The sequence below is a fragment of the Passer montanus genome, unplaced genomic scaffold, assembly GCF_014805655.1.
Source record: "Passer montanus isolate IOZ18808 unplaced genomic scaffold, ASM1480565v1 scaffold21, whole genome shotgun sequence".
In the NCBI taxonomy this organism is placed as follows: Eukaryota; Metazoa; Chordata; class Aves; order Passeriformes; family Passeridae; genus Passer; species Passer montanus.
Genome location: NW_024366703.1, coordinates 6359121 through 6383138, shown reverse-complemented (window position 1 = coordinate 6383138; position 24018 = coordinate 6359121). Strand labels below are relative to the sequence as shown.

Genomic DNA, 24018 nt, shown 5'->3' with positions numbered 1-24018 from the left:
AATCTGGGCTAAAGCCCTCGTCGGGGGATAAAGACCACACAAAAGGAGAAATAGAGTCCTGGGAGATGTTAAAACAAGTAAACACCTTTGTGTCAGGAGAGAGAAATCGCTGATAAAGCAGATTAGCGCCTCGAGCCCTGGTGTCCCCAGATCAGAAGGCGAGCCCTGGCCGATCTTTGCAGCCAGCACGCTTCTATGATCACAGAGCTGGCGGCATGCTGGGGCCAGCCTGTTTCCCCACAGTCACTCTCCAAAGAGCAGATTATGTAGAATAACAATTTCTTTGTGGCTGTGTAATTCCCTCCGTGACCGTGGCTGTGGGCAGCTACACTGGACCTTGATGCCAGGGCCCTAGCAACCATTTAGAGAGGCCAACCAGCCCTAGCAATGGCCCCCCCATGCAAACCTCTCGGACAAGCTTTAACATCAAGTGCATGAATTAATCCCCCCCAACACGAATCCAGGGGTGCTGGCTTATTGGACTTTGTGTTTCTCCAGGCAAGGAATCGAGGGGATTCCAGGCTTCAGCCCTTTGCAACCTTCTCACAACACATTAACCCTTGGAAGGTTACTTGTAAACCAACCCAGCAGCAATTCTGCACCTGTCTGTGGGTTGACAGATTGAAGCACTCGAGGTTTGAGCACTGTGAGGAAGGGCAGTGGGGTTTGGTTGGCACAGATGGGTCATCAGATCCACTGTGGAGTGAGACATGGATGGATGTGAGTGCTCTGGCACTCTCCCACCCTTTCCAAGCACATAGATCCCCTCCATCTGCCATTCTGCAAAGCCAGCAGGACAAATGGACATGCACACAGCCCTTATCAAGGAATCTGCAAAAACTTCTTCATCCTACAAGATGTGTGGCCCAGAGCTGTAAGACATACAACAGAGGTATGAGGAGGAGTCAGCTGCTCTCCCAGACAAGAATCCTTGGACTACCTGTGAGATGCATAAGACATCAGACTGCCCAACTGACAGAACCTTCTGCCAGTTGCTCAGGCAGGAGCAAGGAGTTACCCCCAAGAGGTGAGCTACCCCAGCAAGCTCTAGGCAGCACCAGCAGCTTGGACCCTGAGCACCACCCAGGTGCTTCACACCTCACTGCAGTGGTACCCAAGCACTTCAACAGAGTCACATCAGTTTTTCTCCCTCTGCTTACATTTCCATCCCAGGCAACAAAAATGAAAGAAAAGGCAACCAAAAAAGGAAGCAAAAAGAAAAGGATTGGCTTTTCTCTGTAGGCATAAAATGAGCACAGATATTTGCAACTTACAGCAGCAAAGTAAACCTTCCTTGCTGGTTTGTTAATCAATTCAGTTCTTCTGGCCCAAGAACAGGTCAGCCAAAGCAGCTCTCAGGTGGGATCTGCAGCCCTTGGAAAGAGGAGCAGTTCTTTGGCAATTTACAGAAGCAATGTGGTAGTTGCTACAGTGAAGCACTTAACCATCTGGCACCAGGGGAAAATTTACTGTGTTCTACACTGGGGACACAAACAAAACACCAATGTGTTCTGGCATGGGCACACTTTAGGTGAAAAAGATGCAGAACACGATTCGTATTTCCCCTTTATTCAGCAGATTAAGGTGTCTCTGGACAGCTATCACCATGCCAGCCTAGCTCTATGAGCCTGCAGCACACACAGCCATGCTGAGCCCATGCTGGGAAGGGAATTCTGCCACCACAACTCTTCCACTCTTGGGATCACAAGTTAGTGCCCACAAATTATCCACTCTTGGTTATCCCAAATAATCCCTTCCCTTGAACCTCACACCTGAACAGCTTCCCCCTTTCTTGGGAGCAAAACCCATAGCTAATCCTTAATAACCCATAAAGGACCAAGATAAGGTCATGAACAGGCAACAAAACAGCAGCAGCTATACCAGCACATCACCAATGGTTTGTAACTACTTAGAGGGACAAAAGATACCTTCTCCATGAGGGACAGAAAGAGATGGCATAGCTATTTTGGACCTTTTTCACCAGCATCAGCCAAACACAGCAGGAAACAGCCGCCTTCTTCAATCTGTGGTCCCTTTTTCATCTAAACACCTTTCAAATCCCAGGTAGGCTGATCCTCAGTACTTCAGAGGGTCTGTCCTTGTTACGGGCTGTGAAGGTTAGTCAAGAAGTGTCTGTGAAGACTAAGTGAGCCCAAACATAGAAGGGCCACACTATCTCCCCACCCTGCCATGGCCCTCCAGCAGTAGAAAGCAGCTGTTTTGCTCCCAGGTCTTCTTCAGGCAAGCCAGGTTACCTGTGCAGATGGTTGGAGCTTTGCTTGTCTTTGTACTGAACAGCCTGGGCCAGATAGTGCCCGTGTCCAGTCCCAGTGCTGGGTGGCAGCAACAGAAACAACTCTGCACCAGTGGAGCTCTGTGAGGCAGAATCACAAATGTGACAGTGCAAGTCTTCTGGAAAGACCATTCTAGAGCAAGAGCTCTCAATTTCAGCACTTTAACCACAAACCACCGAGGCCAATGTGGTACCTACAAACACACAAGTAAGCCTCGAGTGGTGAGGAATCTCATAATAGTCCTAATTTTTCATACTTCCTGTTAAGCATCTAGACAGACTGAATAATACTGGCACTAATCCAGTAGCTGCCCACAAGGAACAGAGGCAGAGCAAATCCAGCAACCTATATTTCATCCCTAGTACAGGAAAGCTGTGCTGGCACTAGGCTCTGGACTCCTTGGTGATAGAACAAGATGTTTAAACCAGGTCGATGTGCCTGGTAAATGTATCCAACTGATGAGCCCAGCCATGAAAGGCATTTTGTTCAGGCACTATAGAGAACCCTTTGATTCATCTCAATCAGTTTCCAAGTTCTTCAAGACTTTTAAAAATTACTTTTAAAGTCAGATATTTATTCAGGATTTCCACATTTCACTCCTTCCTTTCCATGCTAGAAATCTAGCCATGAGCATAGCTCTCCTGATACCTCCAGAAGACAGGCAGCCCGGAAGCAAAGTCAAGAAACAGTCTTGTTTCTTTAAGTTCTTGTTCTTTTTTAAAAACAGCTTCAAGTTCTATTCCTTCTCAATCACTAATATGAAGACAAAATACGACCAGTCATGGCAGAGCCCAGATGGTTACTTTCCAGATAACCCATGGGATATTGCTTCACCAAGTTAAAGTTATATACAGCCTTTCAAGCCACTGCAACTATTTGTGTGGCCATAAGAGCTCAGGATCTCCCTGATATCTTTATGACAGTCAGAGTCCAAAAGAAGTCTGCACTTACCTCCCTGGAACTTGCCCATTTGCTGAGTATCTTGCCCAGCTGTCTCCAGTACACAAGAAACCACGCTCCAAAAGCTGGAATGAAACAACATTTTTCTCCCTACCCTCAATTTCTGGTGACCCCAATTCACTAGAATTGATATTATAAAAATATGTGAACTCTAGAAAACTGCTGAATTTTGAACATCTGTTGAAAACAGAGATGTGCAAAACTGAGGACAATTCACTTGCTCTGGAATCCTCATCTGTGAACTGTGATCATCCATCAAAGAGGAGAATCTGCACATAAGCAGATGACTGTTCAGAAACCAAAGAGAGCTGTAAACCAGTATTTCAGCCCCAATAACTATTTGAAACAAGACAGGTGGGAAGCATATACTTTTAAAAAAAGGTATAAAGAGCCCTATTCCGTTCCAAACACTGGGATATTTGATCTGAGTATCAAACAACGAGAAAGGAAAACAAATCCATTTAAAAATAATTATCCCAAGTGTAGCATTTGCACAATTTCTGTCACCCAATGAGGAAAGTGCACCAAAACCAAAGATAAGAGCTGAGCTGCTGTGTCTTCTAGATGCTTTGCAATAGCAGCTAAGCACTGAGGGGATGCAGCAACTTATGCTAAGAAGGGAATGGCTTGATGAAAAAATATCTGTATTGTACACAGGGAGAAATGCAGATCCTTAGCAAAGTTAGTCTTCTATCCTACCCCAAAGTTGCCCCTGCATTTAGACCAGGCTACTAATTCCTGCAGGGAGGTGTGGGATTGGATTGGGGAATTTTGAGGGAGCACCTCCAAGTGAGATGGATCAGAGATGCTGCTTCAAGTGACTTTCAGGGCAAATGCCTCTCTCTGATTCCTCAGAGCAGCTGAAGGGACTCGAGGCAGTAGGGGGGAAAGACACCAACGACGGTCTGAGATTGTGTTGAGAGGAGAGACAGAAAAGGGAGTTTTGCCTTCTTTTCTTCTGCTTTCTCTGAATTGGCCCACACACATTTTAAATGGTCCAATAAAAAGATACAATTTCTTTACCTTTCCAGCTCTGGGACCCTGTGAGTTTTTGTTGTTCGGGTTCCCGTAAGGTTAAGTTCAGAGGATAAACTGACACACTGGGCTATGGGAAAAAGCCAGTTTCTTCAAATAAAGCCACAACGGTGCAAAAGAGACCCTGCTGGGGCTTTTATTTGGGAAAACAAACAGAAATGGCACCAAGCCCTTCTGCTTTACGAACCAATTTAACTATAAAACCAATGTTCTCCCTCTCGGGGGTGAGGAGGGGAGAGAGACAGGACATGACAATAGTCCAAAACCTTGAGGGGAAAAAAAAAAAAAGACAGGACAAAAAAGGTTGTCTATCCCCTTTTCTTTCTTGTCCATGGCTCCTTTTCTTAGCACACGTGTGTTCTTGTAAAAACGATTAGATTGCAATTTGTATAACATGGTGACCCCCAAATTCAGACATTTAACCCCTTTTCTCTGCAAAGAATGTCAAGAATGTCTTCTCTGTCTTTCTTTCCAACGGGAGGAGTAGGGGGGAATTCTCAAACTGTGATTTCTTGGAGGAAGAGAAAAAGGGGGAGGCGAGGAAAAGAAGCAGGGAATTCTCAAAGCCTCTCGCCTTTCGCCCCACTTGTGTGGGAACAGGCGGCTGTATTGCTCCCTTTCTGGACAGAGCTCTGCAGGTCTCCTTTAGTGGGGAGACAAAAAAATGGAGAGTCCCAATCAAAACAAAGCCATCTGTTTAAATGAGCTACCACTAGCCAGTGACAGAGGGGGTTCCTCATTCACTCCTTCCCATTCTTCTCTCTTGCCTCTGTTGATTCTCTCTCAACCCAGGGAAAAATAAAGATTACTTTTGCTTTGGCTCAGAGGGATGAAACTGATTGATGTGCTTGGAGTGTCCAGCCCCCACCCATGCTCTCTGATTGTTCAGGGCCTTGTAAAGTTGTCATAAATATGCCTGAACAAGAGTTCAAAGGCTGCAGCATGCCCTGAACATGCACACATCCAAAAGGCAGGAGCTGGCCCTTTCTAGTGAGATAGGGCCAAGACTGCCATGGAGAAGAAAGGATTTAGGATAAACACCTATATGTTCCTCCTCTTACAATGATTTTACATTTAGGTTAAGATGGACCAGAGCCCTCTTAACAAAAAGAAGGGAGAAGCTTATGTGAGAGAGTTCAGAAACATAGTGTCACAAAACCAAAGCCCAAGCAGAAATCAGTAAAGAACAACAAGGCCTCAGTTTAGAGAAAATATGCATACCATGGGAATACATTGCACAGACAAGACTGAAGCTATCCATTATAGACAGGAGACAGAGTTCTGAACCCAATAAAGTCTTCTAAAAGGGACAGTCATCCAAGAAACTATCACTTAAGAGGCTCCATGGATGAGCAAGCTTTCTCCAGAATGGGCTCAAGCCAGCCATAGGCCTGGTGTCCTGCTTCCAACAACACTCAAGATCTCAAGGTCTGGATTGGTCATTGTGATTTAAAACTGTGTTCAGCCACGACAGAGATGCTGAGAAAGAAATGCAAGTCTGAAAGGAATAGGGAGTCTCTTTCCCACAAAACCTAGAGGAGTTTTCTTGGCAAAAAAAGATGCCTGGTATATGAATCTATAGAAAAGCAGGGCTGGAAAGGGTATTCCACATCTACTGCATTTATTCTGCTGCTCCCCAAACCCAGTGAAACTGGTATCAATGACAGGTAACATTTGCTTGTCTTTACTGTTATCAGACATATACACCCACTTCTCTGTGGGTGGAAGAGGGCAAAGAGGGACAGATAAATCCAGTTTAAATGCTGGGGTGAAACAGACACCCCACACTTCTTGGAGTTAGTCACCTTTCCTTTTGATCTACCAACTCCAGTTCTGAATATATTTGCTTCCTTCACCCAACAGCTCCTTTGGTGATTGAATTAGAGGGTCTCAAACTTGCATAAGCCTTGGAGTTCAAAGCTGGGGAGAGAATGCTCTTCTACAGAAATTACTTTAGAACACAACACTAAGAAGACTTGAGCCTAAGAAAACTTGAGTTTCTACATTAAAAACTTTTATTGAAAACATTCAGCAAGACTTATAACCAAGAACTAGACCTGCAGAATTTCATTTCACTCATCTACTTCCACACAGTTAAAAAATGGAGCACAACAGAAAACAAAGTCTAGAAGGACTGGATTTAAACAGGAAATCATCAGTAGTGATCAGCTGACTAGAGTCTTCAGTGCTATACGCTTCAACTCTCAAATTACACTTGCTGTTTAAGACCAGTACAGGGAGCACAAATTTTAACTCTATGGGCTATGAAGAGCCATCAAAATGGATGCAGATCAACATAAGCCAAAAGCTGAAAAGACAGCAACTCATTCTTGCCCCCTCCATGGACCAGATGTAACCTAGCAATGGACCCAAGGAAACACACACTAGAAATACAGCAGCAGCACATTAGCAAACTTCAGCCAGCTGCTTAAAGATGGTAACACTCATGCTGGCTCTTGGAAAGAAAGAGCACAGTGCAATAACACTACAGGCAGAACAGATTACTAACCTGCTCAGCAGCTGCCTGGCTACCTGAGACTCCTTCCCAACCCTCTGCTGAGGGCACCATCCATACACCTGAATCACCCTTCTCCTCCACTCCCAAATCACTCCCATGAATCCTCTACCTCCCACTTTCCCAAAAGCTGCAGACATCAAAGGCACCTGCCTTGAACACCTGAAGAGCAGGGGGTCTGATGGTCAAGAAATGCAACTCTGTATCTTCCCCTTCCATGCACTCTATTTTTTTTCTCCATCTCTTTGAAAAAGGTGGCAGAGATAAATGGAGAACAAAGAAGCAAGAAATAGCCACAGCTCTGGCCCACACCCTGCCTATTACTTAAGGGGGAAGGAACTCTTCCGAAAGAGAAGGAAAAAAATGTGCTCCGACACAATGGCTCAAAAGGCCAGGCAGCAAACCGGGCCACTTTGTACTGCTAACAAGGGAAACCTAATTACAGGAAGAGGGCAAAGAGGGACAGATAAAAGGGATACAAAATTTCAACATCTGTTGCCATAAAGGGATAAGAAGTGGGGAAACGCAAAGTGTCAGTTTGGTGTCAGTGACGGCATAAAGCTACTTTCAAAGGGCTCAGGAGCAGGGGAAAAACCGAACAAGAAATTAGAGGGTTCTTAAAAAAAAAAAAAAACACCAGAAAACAAACAAACAAAATCCCCACTCTGCCAAAAATACCTTCAAAAGGGGGGAGGAGTTGGATAAAGACTGGCTATTTAAAAGGCAGAGGATCTGGGTGGCTTGCAGGGCACAGTTAACTTTGGTTCAGTTTTCAGAGCTCTTGTGCCCTGCAGCATGTCATGTCATGTCACAGGAATAACACTGTAGGATTTGTGCATTCAAAGTGTTTGTAGCATCAAGACTACCATGTAAGATAGATCACTAGTCCATTTCAAATGCCAGGCTTTGCAGAATAGCTCCAAGAGTTGCTGCAAAGAGACCTCTGGTTTATTCTATCTTATGGAGATGCATCCTTGAGACAGGGGCATTTGTCTTTTAACAACATGCAAGACCACCCCAATAACATGGGAAGCAACAGTCCTCCGCAGGCAAATGACAAATGCTGGCCTTGGAGCTGTCAGTGGTGCATGACCCTCATCTTCCAAGGAGTTTAAACTCCCAAAGGCAATAGAAAGAAGAAAAAAGAGGAGGACGATTGAATAAGGTTTCCTTTTCTCTTGCTTGCCATTAAGTGGCTGTTCTGTTGAGCCACACACTCACACTGGCAAACAAGACAGGACGGTCTGAATAGAGAAAGGCAGAAGTGAGCAGAGGAACCTGACCTGCAAGAGGGGCAGCTGCCATCATATCCTTCACTAAAGGAAGGACAAGGGTACTTGGAAGAGGACAAGGAGTCTGCAAGCCCTGATACTTGACGCAAGGACACAGGTTAGTATCGTGTGGCCCATATTGATCACTGCTCCCCTTGCAGGCCTCTAATCACTGAACTTACAGCTGCTTCTACATACACACACCTTGATCCAGAGTGGGAATAAGTGCACAGCAACTTCCCCACATCTAAAAGCAATCAGATGGCGCAAGGTAGCATGTGAGGGGTGAGAGATGTCCTCCACAAGTGCAGCTAGCCAGCTTCAAAAGCATATGAAAAAAATCTAAATCCTCCTTCATTACACGAGACAGGGCCAGGTGTAGCAGCAGCTGGAATTTCAGCCATCAGAGACAGTGTTTTGGCATTATGCAGTCATTCCCCTGCTTTAGACTCCCTTGACAATTGCTTGTTGCTGCCTGTTGTGGCTTTGATCCAACGCCATCATCTCAGCAGAGTCAGAAATGAAAGACAGTTGTGGGAGCGGGATGCAGCAAGAGGCGTTTCCTTTCCCCACTAAAAATTTCCTCTACACCAAAACCAGTCAAGCCCTTTTCAAAGCACAGGACATATTTACAGGTGAAGATATTATCCCCTTCCTCTTGGAGGGATGAGAATGGCTGCCCCAGGGTCAGGGAACAGCGAAGGTCATAAATACAAAACATACCATGACCAACAGCGACAAGCATCAGCCGAGGACTTATCTGGCCTGGAACTAAGATGATCAGTACACAAAAGGTTATTTAAGCTTTAAATCCTTTTGTAGCACGTTACAGATCTCAGCTGTTGGGTAAAAAGACCACCTACCCCAATGGAAGAGAATGGCACAGAAACTGTTGTACTGTTACTTACTCACCCCCCCGATGCAAAGAAAACTTCCCTTACTGAACTAGCTGATCCTGGTCAGCACTAAAGACCTCAGGGCTGCTAAGGATTCTGTGGTTTTCAAGAACATAACTTATACATCATTCTACCCTTCCCAATTTTGTTTTTTGACAGAAGTTACCTGGATTCTGGTTTCAGACATCCCTGCCACGTTCAGCCTCTGCAGGGCAGCCTCTGGGCCCTTTTGTGGCCACAAGAAAAAGGTAAGCAGCAAACTCAGAGGTCCTGGCTCTGACTACCAGATGTTATCAGGACACACTGAGCACAGGAGGAGTTTTTAAGTCTTGGGTGGCTCTAAGATTTTAAGTTTCCATGCCACACTCTCACTCCTGGAGTCTGACCAGGGAGACAATATTCAAAAGCTTCAAAGCTACAGACACCATTCCCTACAAGATCACTTCTGGCAATCAGTGGAACCTTTGAAGATGGATCCAAAGCTCTGCTGGGAAGATGAACAGTTTATGGAGAGTCAAGACCTGGAAGGACAGCTCTGTACTCCCTTTCTATGAATAATGACACCAAGCTTTACATGCTAGAGTCCCAGCCATGCTTCCTACTCAGCCTCCTACCCTGCACATGCTCACAAGTCTACCAGCTCACACACAGGTCCCTGCAGAGGAAAAGACCCAGTGGCATGGTGCATTCCAGCTGTGACAGGTGAAGAGGGAAGAATAAGTTTGACACTCTAGCCATTTCAACAGAGGCCCAGTGGCCTAGGTTGCCTTGGCTTTTTTATTTGCCTGTCACTCAGGCTTTTACGTTATTGAAAGATCAAACTCCGCTGTGCTTGTTCATTACCTTAATCCTATTTTCTACACAGCTTTATTATCTCTTCAGGCTTCCTTGGGAAAGGCTGTCAGAAAGGCTGGGGCAGGGGGGAGAGGGTTGACCATCTCCTCACCCCTGTCAGATGCCTCTATTCAAGAACAGCCAGAAGACTTGATGGGCAGGGGTATCACAGCATAGCCTGCATCCTTCTGGGGTACTCCAAAGGCACCACTGGATGGATCACTAAGAAACATGCACCATAACTAATGCACTGGTGCTCTTTCCTGCTCCAGCTTGTCCTTTGTAGGATGCACTGTTGCAAAGTATTTTTGTTACTTCAGAGAAAAAAAAAGTGTTGGTTTGAATTTGTATTTGATACAGTTGACTTAAACAATTTACACTATTTAAACTATAGATTAGAAGGCAACTGGTCTCAGACCTACCCTGTGTCCACACCAATCTTCCTCTACCCTCTTTCCCTAAATACAGCTCTACTGATATCCCTCAGGCCCCTTCTGCCATTGCTTACCTCAATCCTGACAGGACTCCTTTGGATAATCTGGGCCATGCCACTCCTACCCAGAGCATCCCAGTCCTGCAAGGCAGAGCTGCCATTCCAATAATCCTGTGAAATATTTGCTGTCTGTCCATCACTACACTAAGACCCTCAGGCTGAGAGTTTCAAATTTGTCAGCAGCTGAGTCTCACATCAAGATTTGAGAACAACGTTTCCCCAGTGGCTAAGGTCAGCACCTTCACTGAACAGGAACTACCCAAAGACTCCAAATCAGAGGCCACAGCAATTAACCTCCTCAGTGCTTATTAGGACAAAGAGAAGACAACGTGCCTAAGTCACTTCCATAGATAACCTGTTGCCACACATCACCTCTCTGAGCTACTGGAATTGCCAGCCAGGAAAAGGTGACTTCAGAGCCTGTGTTTGCCTCTGGCTTCCCAGCACCACAGAGAAGTGGGTGAATGGGAGGATAAGGATCACCTTCCTCACCTCCTCTGGCTGAGGCATCAACAGAGACAAATGAAAAGGAGGGTGTAATGGGTATATTTTGACTGTATACAGGTAATGGGAAGAAACCAGGATGGCTGTGCCATCAACTGGAAAAGCTGAGAAGAAAAGCCAAGTTACTGAACCAGAACCACCCCCCACATATGACTTTCCACACCAGTTTGCTTTGTCCCCCACTCCTCAACATCTCATCTTCTATCATCCCTTGCCTATACTGACAAAAGGAATGATACCCTTTTGCAGCATTTCCAATCTTGTATTGTTATTCACTTTTCTTGTCAAGTCCCTCCCTGTAACCTGGAAGCTCACTCACCTCTCAAGGTCCCAGATTCTCAGAGGTGAGATGTGTCCACAGCAGGCTGTCCCTGTCACAAATGAGCTGTTTAAAAAAACAAAGAAACAAACAAAAAACACTTACTAATCCTCATGTTCTGAAGAAAGTGCATGAGCAAGACAGAGAAAACAGGTTACAAGACACACTTTGAATTCTTGTTCAAGATGATGTCAGCATGTCCCACCACATTTCACAAGGGACAGGCAGCAGCAAAAGGAGAGCTGCCACAGGACTCTCACTAGCTGAGTTTCCCAGATGCAGCAGGTCACAACTGCAGAGAACCGGCAGGATATAAAGATGTATTTGTAAATACAAAAGGAAAACCTAAACAGGAACAGCTGTAAACAACATTTTCAAATGACTCAGTACAGTACTTAGCATGTTTCATACACAGTCAGTGCTGTAAGCTGCAGAAAGACCCCATGGAAAATTTACTCTTATTTCCTACTTCATGTCTCACTTCTGCTTGTTGGCAACTTCTGAGTACAATCATGAACTGGCTGCAGCATCACAGGCCTAAAGAACCACAGAATAGAGGTCTCTGGTCCAGCCTGCTCAGAGCAGGGCCAATTTCAAAGCTGGATCAGGTTGCCCTCCCCAGTGCTCAGGCACTCTCTGTTAGAGGCAGCACAGCTCTCCTGCAGCAATATTTGGCTCCGTTTATACCCTCCAGCAGGGCCCATTCCAAAGTCCTCTTGGCAGTGCTATGTCCCCGCTGCACATGCTGGCTCCAGAGGTCACCTGACACCCACTGACCTCATACTAGTTCATAAGACAGAACAAATCCTTAAAATCAAGCACGAGGAACATGGGTGCTGTGCTCTCCAAACCACACTGCTTGTTTCGTGCCAGCTTCCCATTCTCAGTCCAAATAAGAGGAAGCAGCTCATACAAGGATTTCTAAGTAAGTTACAAATTACCTCTCACAAAGCCATATTTATTGCAGCTACTGAGAATAAAATGCCAAAACTCTGTTTAAGTCAATGCAACAAGGATAGAATGAACACAGGAAATGGAGCCTGCTTTAAATAAAAGCCATCTCTACGCTTTGCCTAAAGAACTTTTGCAGTATGACACAGGACTGGCAGCTGAAAGATGAAGGCAAAATAAGAAAACAATGTCATGTCTATAAAAATAGCAGTTAGAGCAGTTTTAAAACATTTCTTTGATCCTCTACAGCATTCTTTCTTTGGAAGTCAGGGTGTCTGCAAGCCTCTACTGCACCAGGAATGGATTCTTGCAGCACCCTTGACTTCTGTGAGAAGCACTGCTGCTGCTGCAAGAAGGCACTCAGCAGCCAAGTGGTGAACACAGGTTCAACTCAATCAAAGCCAGAGAAGGACCAGATGGAAGCAGGACTGGAACTCAGGACTCCTTCTACTCCTATCTCTGTGGTTTAGCTCAGCAACTGGCTTCTCCAAACCGTACAGCCAAAGCAGCACTGAAAAAAACACTCTGCAAAAGAGGCAAGCAGATAACATCAAACCATTTCAAACCATCAAACCACATCATGGAGGTGTCCACAAATTCTGTGACTCTTAGCTGCCCTTTAGGCTAGAAAAGGCCTGCAGAACTAGAGCTATTTCAAAGTGTCTCCTACATGCAACATTCCAGGTTCATTGGCAGTGCACATGCAATCAGCCAAAGCACCTGTAGCACTGGGCAGTCCCTGCAGGTGCTGCAGGGTGCTGACATTTCTCTTCTGCATGTAAGTCCTTGACCAGAGCCTGAGAGTGTATGGAAAATAATCCAATTCCTGTTGCTGTACAGCAGCCACCACGATCAATTAAGAAAGTGTGCAGCATTTAATCTTTGGAAACATGATTTCTGCTCAATGCTTGCCTTCTCTCCACCATAGTCCAGGACAGGAGGGAACATTTCTCTTTTGCTGATGTCACCCACCTCAGAGGAAAACAAGCAAAAGACACCCACTTTGACAGCTTGTCGCTCAAGCCCCATGTCTGGAAAGCAACACTTTGGTCAGGAGGTCCCTCTGCTACAAAGTTAGGTGTTGGGTTTTGTCCCCCCTCCCCAGACATAATCCATTAATAACTACTAAAGTCAATTACTGTGGTTAGAAACACAATAGCAGTCAGGGAGTCAGTCAAGCAGGCAATTGGGTGCTTAAGATTTTTCTTTTGGGGGACAAACTGACTCTGTCCCAGCAGAGAACACTCTCATGTGGGAGACAGATCCCTTTGTGCAGAAGGTATGCACAAGGCTTTGATGGTTGCCACAGGTCTAAATTACCATGGAGGCACACCAACAGGGAGAAAAAGGTGGGAGGAACAGCTAGGTCTAATCCTCCCTCATGCTGTCAGTTCTGGACTTCAGCTTTCCCTCCTTGGTCCTTACCCCTCACCCCTCAGAGAAAAAAAAAAGAAAAAAGAGAGAAAAAAGCATTAGATAAAGAGATTTTTCTCCAGCATGGAATACAGGCCTCAGGGCCACAAACAAGTCTCTTCTGGGTAAAGCTGACTCCATTCAGTCAACAGGAATTTTGTCTCATACTTCAGTGGGATCAGGTTTGCAGGCCTTATCTTTAACAGGCTGAGCCCATTAGCAAGCAAAGATAAGACTTCTCCCACAAGAGCAGGCCACCTTCACTGCAGCATTAGAATGCAGCATTCACAAAACAACATGCACAAGAAGGGGTGCCAATGAGAAATTCTTGAAGCCTGAGAACTGACCTTAAAGTCTGGATTCCAGGGCATGATACAGGGCCCCTCACCTTGAGTCTGATCTGCAGGCACACACCTTGAAGCCTCAGGTGTCTCATAACTGGGAGCCTCTCAGAGGTGACAGTTTTACTTCAGGCAAAAGAGCAATGCAAGTCAGCTTTCATATGTCTAAAACAACATGCAGATTGGAGGAAAGCATATCAAGTTTGGCTCCAAAACTTATGAAACTTCGTTTAGTGTGGAAGATCAGGCTGAAGACTTCTATCAGGCTTGTTTCTTTCAGTCTATCTTCAACAAGGCTCTTAGAGAGCACAGAGCACACATAAGAAAACCCTCCAACTTAGAGAGCGCAGCTTTTTCACAACTGTTGTTGCCAGCTGCCCAAGAAAAACAGTTCGATCTGAGTTACCAGCTTAGGGAGTGTCATTCATTTTTCCCACACTGCTTTCTAAGCCAGAGGAGAGACTAGATTGGGAAGAGGGGAGTACAGAATACCCTAAATAATGCAGGCATGACTCATCTACCCAAAGTATATGATGCACACTGACTCTGATCAGATGCATCTACATCCACCACAAAAACTGCTACGGCCAGTCTCCAGGTGGTCTTGGAGATGTAAAGCCCCTTCCCTACTAAGCTTCCTTCTGTCCTTTGAAAGCTGCTGACTACCATCACTACAAGCTCCCCCTAAAAGGCCCTTCTAAAGGGGAAAAAAGCACCATTGTAGGACTTCCATAACAGGGCATGTTGTCTTCACAGTGATCCCCTAGGAACTAAAACCAAATCAAAAACCAAACCAGGAAGGCAAGAATTTTGCACAGCATTAAGACACACATACTTCATAAACAGCATATTTTTGTTGTCCAACACAAGGAATCTTCCAACTCATCTGATACTTTGATGTCCTCTTTCTTATCGGAGACTCCCTTCTGACAGAGATGAGAGGAATAAACAAGAGGGGGGGAAAAAAACAACAAAAAAACTAAGATCCTGCTTCTCCAGAAGCCGACCTCTATGTTGCAGAAGAGACATTTCATTAGACATCATCCCCCCACAACAGAAGCTGGGCCAGGAAATGAAAGAGAACACACATCCTGGCAGTGCTGCTGGAAGAAACACGAGAACTCTCCATCTGAATTGGGGCTGTTGAAGATCCCATGGCATTTCTGGCAACAGCAGTAGTGCTCTGGCTACACTCCAGCTGCAACAATCCCATGGCTAGTCCCAAGGTGCCAACTACAATTTGACTCATGTAGCATCCCTCTTTACCCCATCCTGGACAGACCATTGCCAGATGTGAACAAACCAGAGGGAGGGAGGTAGATGCCCATCAGTCCTTTTGGAAAGATGTTGTTTATCCTGAGGCTTGGAAACAGTATCAGCTCCAGAAATACAAGTCACATTGAACACCACATACTTTCCCCACTATCAACCCAGCCTCCAGAGTAGGTCTTGCCTGAGCTGGAAATCCTGCAATGCAAAGTCATTGAAGGAACCTGGATAAAACAGGTCCTTTCCCACCTCTTCTCAATACACCTCCCCTGTGCCCCAGGCCTGTGCCCTTCTCTGTACTGTAAACAGATTGCTTCTCTAGTTCTATTCTCCTCTTCAGGGATTTCAAGTCCAGAATCTGCTTGACATGTGCAAGTGCCCATTCCTTCCTCCTGGTGCTCTCCCCCGGCCCCTGGAATTGGACATCGTTGTTCCATTTTGGAAACTATTATATATGGAGACTCATTGGACTGGGAAACAAAGAAGTTATTACTTGACAGAGTTCTGCAGCTGGGAATGTGGAAGGTGGGGGGAGAGAAGGGGGAGAACCAGGGGAGACAGGATGGGGGGGTTGGTAGCAATGTTATGAAAGCGATCAACAGAAAGGAGAGCTCAAAGATGGGAAACATCTATTTTAAAAAGTCTCAAGTGAGATGGGAAAAGAAGGAGAAGAGAAAGCAAGTCCAAAAGGGAGACAGGAGAAGAGAGAGAGCAGTTGGTGCCGACGGTGCCGCGGGTTAAACACACGGGTCTGTGGGTTTGTGTAGCCTTTGATTCAGCACTGACACGCTTTGGCAAGGGAGGCCACCGGAGCTGTCAAATCCTTCACCAACGTGCCCATCAATTGTATTCAGCTCTCCCCGACCCGCACTGGCATTTTAATTACTGTTGGGTAAACTAATTTGTACAAATGAAGGCAACTCTGCCTAATAGAATATGCAAGCTCTCTGACCTCTGACAGGCGATGACACAAGATACAAAGGAGGCAGAGGAAGGCTTTTTATCAGAGCCTTATTACTCTCTATTACTCCAATTAGTTAAGCTCCAGTGCTCCTAATTGGGGGAAAAAATTGCAATTAAATCAATTTTTGATGGGCTGAAAGTGGGTTACCGAACCGCCCTGCCTGTGAAACACTGATATTATAGCAGCAAAGGTCAAAGTCTTTGTCGGCACCTGTGGGGCCCCCACCTCCCCTCTCCAAGCCCCTCCGTGCCCCCCCAACACACACACGCAGCTCGCTAAGGCGAATCATTAGAACATGTCATGTCTTATCGCGGCCGCCACCATCCCGCCAGCCTCATCAGTTGACATCATTATGGAAGGTAACTCCTCCAGCATGAATACAGTGCTAAGGTCACATAAACTTGATGGAGCCCCTGCTGAAGAGCAGATGCAACAGTAACAACATTGTGAAGGGGAGACGAGGGGGTCAGAAACCCAGCACAGGGAGTTTTGCCACCTCCAGCTTGAGACTTCTCCAACAGACCAGATACACACAAAGGGAGAGAGACAGAGAGTGCAAGGGAGCAAGTGCTCCTTCCCCAGAGGCATTTAATTTGCAAGGAGGAAAAAAAAAAAAAAAACGGCACAGCATCAGTTTAGCATCTTCTTTATGAGCAAGCAGGCACCAAAAATATGCAAGAAATGCCACCTGCCTTAGATGCAGGCAATGCTGGACAAACCCAGGACTGGGTGGTCATGTCGGGCTGGTGTTGCCCCCTCACTGTCCTAGACCAGTTCCTTTAGCTGTATTTTGTACTTCTCACAGGATGATCAGAGAACTGAACCAAGCACCTTCAGTATCTCAGAAGTCAAGACAGCTGGGTTATATGTTAACATTCTATAACCACAAATTCAGTAAAAATCAGCAGGTAAGACAGTGCACCTAAAGCTCACCTGAGCAAGCAGAAGAATCCCACTGCAGCACAGCCTCACCTTTTGCTGAATAACCTTGCCAAAAAGACACAGCAGCTGAAAGCAAATAGCCAGGCTTGCTCCAGACTGGAAAGTTCTGGCAGGTTTGCTGCTGCTACTTTGAACTCACGTGCATGCTTCAGCATCCCCCAAGGCACCAGTTAACTCAGAGTTAAATTGTGCTCCTGATATACCTCATAAATGTCACACAAAGAAGGTACAGAACAGCTCTGCCATACCCCACCATGGACTCAGCACACAGAGAAAGCAAAATGCATAGAGAAGACCACGAACCCTGCAATGCTGACAACCACTACTGCTCCACGAGGAAATCCTGTGCTCTTGCAAGGAGCACCAGTGACACATGCATGAACAGATGGACTAATAACTCATTCATATGCCACCTCAAGTGGACCACTAAAAAGTGGTCCCCAAAAGGACAGCATTTACATTTTGTACTGAAGGGCACTGTAGAGAGGCTGGATTGAAACATAAAATCACATTTGAGGCAGAACTCCAGCTCATGAGAAAGAAGAAATGCTCATGTTGCTGCCTCCCAAGTCATATACTTCATGCCTCATGACAGAGGGAACATCAGCTTCACCTCTCCAGCCTTCTTCCTTGGCCTCTAACTTCATGTCTTCCTCCAGACTTCAGAGACACTCAGGCTGAAGAGCAGAAAAAGCTTTTCATACCCCCAAAAGCCAAATTCCTGGCATGGCAGACTGATCACCCCTATTCTACCAAGCTGCTTAGCAGGTGTCCAACCTAGACACCTCCATCCTGCCTTCACTTCTCTGCAGTTTCACCCCATACTCTGTGCCCAAGTTACCTGCAACCTTGATCACTGTCCCTTCAGCAGCCCTGCAGCAGGTAAGTTCTGTGAAAACAAGCCACCAGACACAGAGCACAGTCCTCATTTCTGGAGAAAAACTGAGCTCAATGACATCAAGACAAAGATTCCAGACAAGACAAACACATGCACACTCCTCCACACTACAGCATTGAATGGGAAAATACCCTTGATTAGAAACTAGTGATTCAAGCCACAAAACAGTCCTGATCTTCCTAGGCCTGTTCACATCTAAGTATCAATGCTTTCCCCAACACTCCACATGACACACGATTTTAGGAAAAAGCAAATGTTCAAAAGAGGACCACATTCAGATTAGCTCTATAAAAGTTGATTGAGGATCCTGAGTATTCCTGTACAAGAGGAATATTGGAACTGTGCTTTTCATAGTGCTCCTGTCATTTTTCAGAACTTCAAACAGAATTGCTTTTGTAGCTATACAAGTATTTGAAATCAACCTGCTCCTTTATTGAAGGAAAAGTCTTAAAAACCTGTTTTTAACAGTGTAAAATACATATTTACATGCTATGTCCAACAATCTTCATCTTTCCTCACTCCCCAAACCTCCGGGCTTGCCAGGCATGGAGTAGTTGTTCATGCAGAGGTCTTTGTACAGGAACTCCTTATCTCTCTCGAGACCAAATTTAAAATCCAAATGATGCTCAAGTTATTACTGTTATTACAGAAAAAAAGAGACTCCTTAACCATAACAGAAATTTAATCCAGAACATAATTCAGGCATTGATCTCAATAACTTGTACCAATAATCAAGGTCTGTGCCAAAACTGATTTGTCTGTGCATGTCTACCAGGCCTTTCTGTGAGCAGAGCTCTCTGCAGGCAACCACTGGGGTTACATCTTAAAAGCTGAAAAATAAAGAAACATGACTCAACTGAGTAATCACTTCTGAGTTTAAAATCTGGGCCGTGCAAGAGATACAGCTCTCTATTCCTACCACAGACAGCTTTCTGGGAAGAAAAAGAAGGGGAGAAAAAAGAAGTAAAAGGATGAAATCTAGGGACTTTCAGGTCAGTTTGAGGCTAGGTGATTAAACACCACTACAGCACAGTTATATCAGCTTATCAGTAACCAGAACAAAATCTCAAAGAACATATTTAATGCTCAGAAGCTTTAACATTAGAAATTCAAAGAAAGTGGCTACTAAGGTTACATTTGTGCTTTGAGGAGTTAAAGGTTTATTTGGGTGTTTTTTTTCTTTTTCAAGTGCAGGTGAAATAACCACAGCTGGTGTCTCAACTTCCTTACTCACACAAAGCACCCTCCCTTCCAACATCATTACAGAAGTCTCAGCCATCTGTAGCAACTTCATCCTGTGCTGTACTCCCCAGAGCAGCCTTTCAAACACCAATGGGCAACACTCCTGAGAGGTACCCACCAGACAACATGCTCTACCTCCAGCTGCTGCACAAGCCATCTGCAGTACAGTACATGGGAGTGGCAAGATAACTTTATAAAATCTCCGTCTTGAAAAAATTCCCTGGGTTTTCTGAATGAATTGAAAGGAAGGAACAGGTGAAGCTGCTGACTGAAAAGCAGAAAAACATGACCTCTGGATGAGATACATGCACAGTATTAGACACTGGAACGATTTGTACCTGCAGACTATCATGCACCTTGGGCAGATCTCTAAGGGCCTGGCATTCCCTTCTCACCAACCTGCACACCCACCTCCAGCCTTCACACCCATCACGTTTCCCCTCCCTGCTCTGGTCTGTACCGTTATCCTTCCCCCTCGCCCCCATGGGGAAGACACCCTGAGCTCAATCTTCCCCAGATCCAGCAGCCCCCTTGAGCTTGGGGCTCTGGGCCCACACACAGCCTTACAAGAAGCTCTGAACTCCAGCCCTCACTTCCTCAAAGCCTGCCCAGGTGTAAAGCTCCAGCGATTCCTTTTTCTTTGCCATTTTCCCTCCCTCCTCCCTCTCCTCCTAGCCCCACCAACATTTTCAGGCCACACAGTGAGCAAGGAGGTTGGAGTACATGAGGACCATTGCAGCAGTCGTGCTGTTTCAGCCCCCCCTCCCAACTCAAGACAATTTCTAAGAGCCATTTCTTATCCTCCCCTCCGTGAAATGATTTCTGTTAATTGCCTGGTGGGAATCAGTTATAGGTGGGGGAGACTCTCCCCGCACACACACCCTGGCCCCTAATTGGCTTATTGAAGTTTTAACGGGGCTTTCACCTGGAGAAGCTGGTAATTATTCCCTTCATTCCCCTCTTGCTTGTACCTGTAGCTTCACACTTGGGGCCTGCCTGGCTCCACGGGGGGGACTTTGTTCCCTCTAACTACAGGCCCCACACAAATGGGCCCAGCAGCAGGAAAACACGGCAAAGTGGTAATTTTCAGCCCCGCGTAATTAGCCAAGGTTCTTTCAGCCCAAACTGCTGAATGGGAGAGGGCTGCTGGGGAGGGTGTGCCATGTGGGAATGGAGGAACGGGGGCTGCTCTCAACAGGCGGACAAAGACCTCTCGGGGCTCCAATCTGGGCCGAGCAAGAGGAGGGGGTGGGAGCGGGACAGTTTGCCTGGCATGGCTGGGGCACAGCCAGCGGTGGGACACACACTGAGGGAGTCAGCCCATGGCATCCTTCCCCCAGCCTGTGGAACAGGGCAGTGCAGGATGCCAAAAAAGCCATAAAGGAGAAAAGAGATCCAGTGATGCACAATAGAAGCATGTGAAGGGGTGCGATGCATGACAGATTCTTGAAGGCCTGGTGTAGCCCATGCTCCCAGGACAGGATTTCTACTCTAGTACCTTCACACTGAGATTTAGAAAGGCAATAGACACAGGGAGAATAAGTTGGACATTGCAGATCCCAAATAGGATAGCAAGAACTGTGAGGACAGAGTGAGAACTCTTATTGCTGAGAAAAATCATGAAAAAGTAAGTCAACTCCTCCAGCATCTGCTCCAAAAGTCAGGCAACAACTATAACCAGGAGGACAGCAAAAAAGGCTCCAAGTTCTCTTTTTGCTGAGGCATCTCCCATTAGCAAACCAAAACTGTTTTTCATAGTAGGACCTCACTTGTTCTGTCTCCCTTTCTGCTACTTTGGTTTTGCAAAACTACCAGGAAACCTGCTGCATGTGGGTACAAAAAACTTGGCCACCAGTGTATCGCTCCTGTATTAAATCAGACTGATGTCAGATACCCCACAAGCCAGAAACTGGCATCCTGTGTGTGACATGCTGCCCCTGCTGATTCTCAGGACTTGTCAGAATCTATGCTTTTTTTGAATTATCACATTGCCTTCAGGACAGAAATGCTTGTCCTGACTTGTCAGGTCTTGTAGACAAGTTAAAGCTGCTGCTCAGCTGGATTAATGATCACAGCTTCAGTGCAATGGGGTCTGGGGGATTTTTTGTTTGATGTTAAAGTTTTAAAAAACTCACCTTGTGTCTCTTATGATTGCAATATCCTAGTAGAAAGCAAGAATTGTCAATCTAAAAGCTTGGTCCTGATTGTGCAATGAAGGCACAAAGATCCAGCAGGGAAGTGAAAAGATGCCACTATTACCAAAGGACAGGTACACCAGAGTGCTGAGCAAGCCCTAGGAGATGATGCAATTACAACAATCCTGATGACAAGGAAAGGAGATCCTCAGGGACGCCAATTGCAGGAAGGGAGCAGGCAGGCAGCACAACCCCCAGGGCACAGACTTTTAATTTCTGAGCTACCTAAAATACAACGGTGACACAATGCTGCAGCAGGTTGCAAACTAGAGAAGCAAATTGCCTCATTCAACCCCATGATTCTGGTTTCTTTTCAGGCCATATCTATTTCTATCACATTTTATGAAAGACTCTTCCAGAAAGGATCATTTTTCAATTTCAATCCTATTTATTTCAGCCTCACCCAAGATGCCTTAAGTACTTGTCACAGATAAACGAGTTCAGCCAGATACTGTGTGCCTTTGACCCATCAATTCTCAAGACTTTTCCTTAGAAGCAACTTTTGACACCTCTGGACAAAGTACGCTTGCTGTGAAATCCATGCCAGCATCTGAGAAGCAGACACCAAGAATGAACAAAAGCAGGCCCTTGTTGACCAGGCCAATTTCAAGCCTGTGCAGAGAAACAGAGTAAACATTCCCTGCACCAGTGGGAAGAGATATGTAATGTCATCTCTGCTCACACTTTATCACAAACTTTATGTGGTCCAGGGCTTTTTCTTCTTATAACCTCTTCTTATAGCCTTCTTACACCCTACAAGAGGACATATGGAATTGATATAAGTAAATATTCCAGCTGTCACTGCTTTGGACAAAAGTCTAAATATTTGCTCATGTATAGAAAATGCTTAAAGAATCATGATGCAAAAGAAGAAAATCTCTTCTATTTATAAAATATCACCTTTTTATTTTTTAAGGTTCGGGACTGCCAAGACCAATCCCAGTATTTTTTCAGATGTGACTGGTAAAGTTTTCAGTTAACAAGTATTGTTTTAAAAATGCATGTATATATATAGAATGACATTTTATATAAACTTTTCCATTAGAATCTATGACAGAAAATTACTTTTCAATAAGCAGCAATCCATGCATGCCAGTGAGGTCAGGGGGAAGGGAGAATCCTTTCAGGTCTGCCAGAACAACTAAAAATCAAGAATGTTTCAGTTTAAAAGTAGAGGTGGAAGGAATCTCTTTTACTGGTGCCACAAGCCACAATTATTTTTGTCTTTTCCCTTTTCCATACAGACACACATATAATAAATTCAAACTCTAATATTTAGGAGAATTTTTTAAAAAGTGATCAGGATGTTGAGGAAGAAGTGGAGTCAAACATTTACTTTCCTTATCTTAGCACACAGGCCAGCAGTTCTTTCTCAATACCATGCAGAGGTAGGAGCTGTATTTGTTCATGCTTTTAGGGGAAAGAACTCAAATCCCAAAAACAGAGTGCTTGATCTTCCTCCTCTGCCTTGTGATATTCAAACAAATTACAAATTAAGTCTAAATGAGTTCTTCATCAGGGGACAGGGAAATAATGCTCAGAGGGTTTTAAGAAGTCAAAGACCAGAAAAGGTGAAAGGGGAAAGGCATGTATATGGAGCACATGCTACACACAGAGAGGGCCAGGACACTGAGGCATGGAGACACAGGTGCTCTGTGGAGGAGGGAAGCAAAGCCTCATCTGCGTTTAACTCAGCCATGAAATGACTCCTAGAGCTTTCCTGTGCTGATCATTCCAGTCCTGACATGGACACGCTTGCAAACAACCTTAATCCACTTGCCCTTAAAGCTCTGGGCAGCTTCCACCTCACAATATGATTTGCTTCAGGGTTTTCATACTACGTGTTTGGAGCATGTCAACTCTTCAGCCCTAAGCAACCAAGATCCTGAATAAAACCCCTCCTCCCCATCTGCAGGTTCAGGGCATGCTTGGTTGTGAGCAAGCACCAGAGTGAAAAATCAAACCTGGCAGTCAGGCCAGAAAGCCCCAGCCCTGCATGCAGAGAATGACATACAAGGTTTCATTAACAACTAATACACACCTAAGGCATAAAGACGTTTCATGACCACCTCCGACACAGATCCCAAATCACCCAAAAACTCCCTGGAAAAATTTTGCAGAAGCCAGAGTTCAAACCATGCTGACATCAAGAAGGCACAGTTTCACAGCACAGATTATCACCTTCAGTATCTGTAATCAGGCTGAGCTGCAAGGCAGGCTAAGAATTATTAAATTACACTGATAACTGAGATAAGCCAGATGAAGATAGGAAAGTGATCACACAAAATAGATGACATAGAGATAGGGAAACAATAAGACAAGAAGGTGAGTAGTAATTTATTACAATGCTTTATGTCAGTATATTGGGGAAAAATTACACATAAAAATGGTATTAGAGGGAAAGGTTTGCATTGGAAAGGACTGAGAAAAAGACTTCAGGCACACATCTCAAATCTGCAATGGAACAGAGGATTACCTAACATACATTGTCCTTTCATGACAAAAAAAAATCTGATAAAGGGATATTAAGTACCACACTGACTCCTGCCACTCAGTAAGCTGCTGTCCAGGTGAAGCAGGACAACCTGCTGGCAGTCAGCCCTCCAACACTTCAAGGAACAAAGTCTGGAAGCTTTGAATGCATAGGCAGCTTTGTGGGTAGGAGTGTGAAACCACAGTTTC

The 24018-nt window shown here is 45.3% G+C and overlaps 1 protein-coding gene across 3 annotated transcripts in view; it reads right to left on the bottom strand.

Annotated features, from left to right (window-relative positions):
* Window positions 1-24018, bottom strand: part of FBXW4 (F-box and WD repeat domain containing 4) — a 63036-nt gene that overhangs the window by 2712 nt on the left and 36306 nt on the right. The window contains exons 6-7 of one of the 3 annotated variants that reach the window (XM_039709264.1): window positions 13833-13952; window positions 11122-11187 (exon numbers count right to left, since the gene is read on the bottom strand). The exons of 1 other annotated variant lie outside the window; for it this stretch is intronic. In XM_039709264.1, the coding sequence (XP_039565198.1) occupies window positions 11122-11187; window positions 13833-13952 (186 nt within the window). The remainder of the gene's footprint in view (window positions 1-11121; window positions 11188-13832; window positions 13953-24018) is intronic. One more of the 3 variants, XM_039709265.1, reaches the window with a different exon arrangement.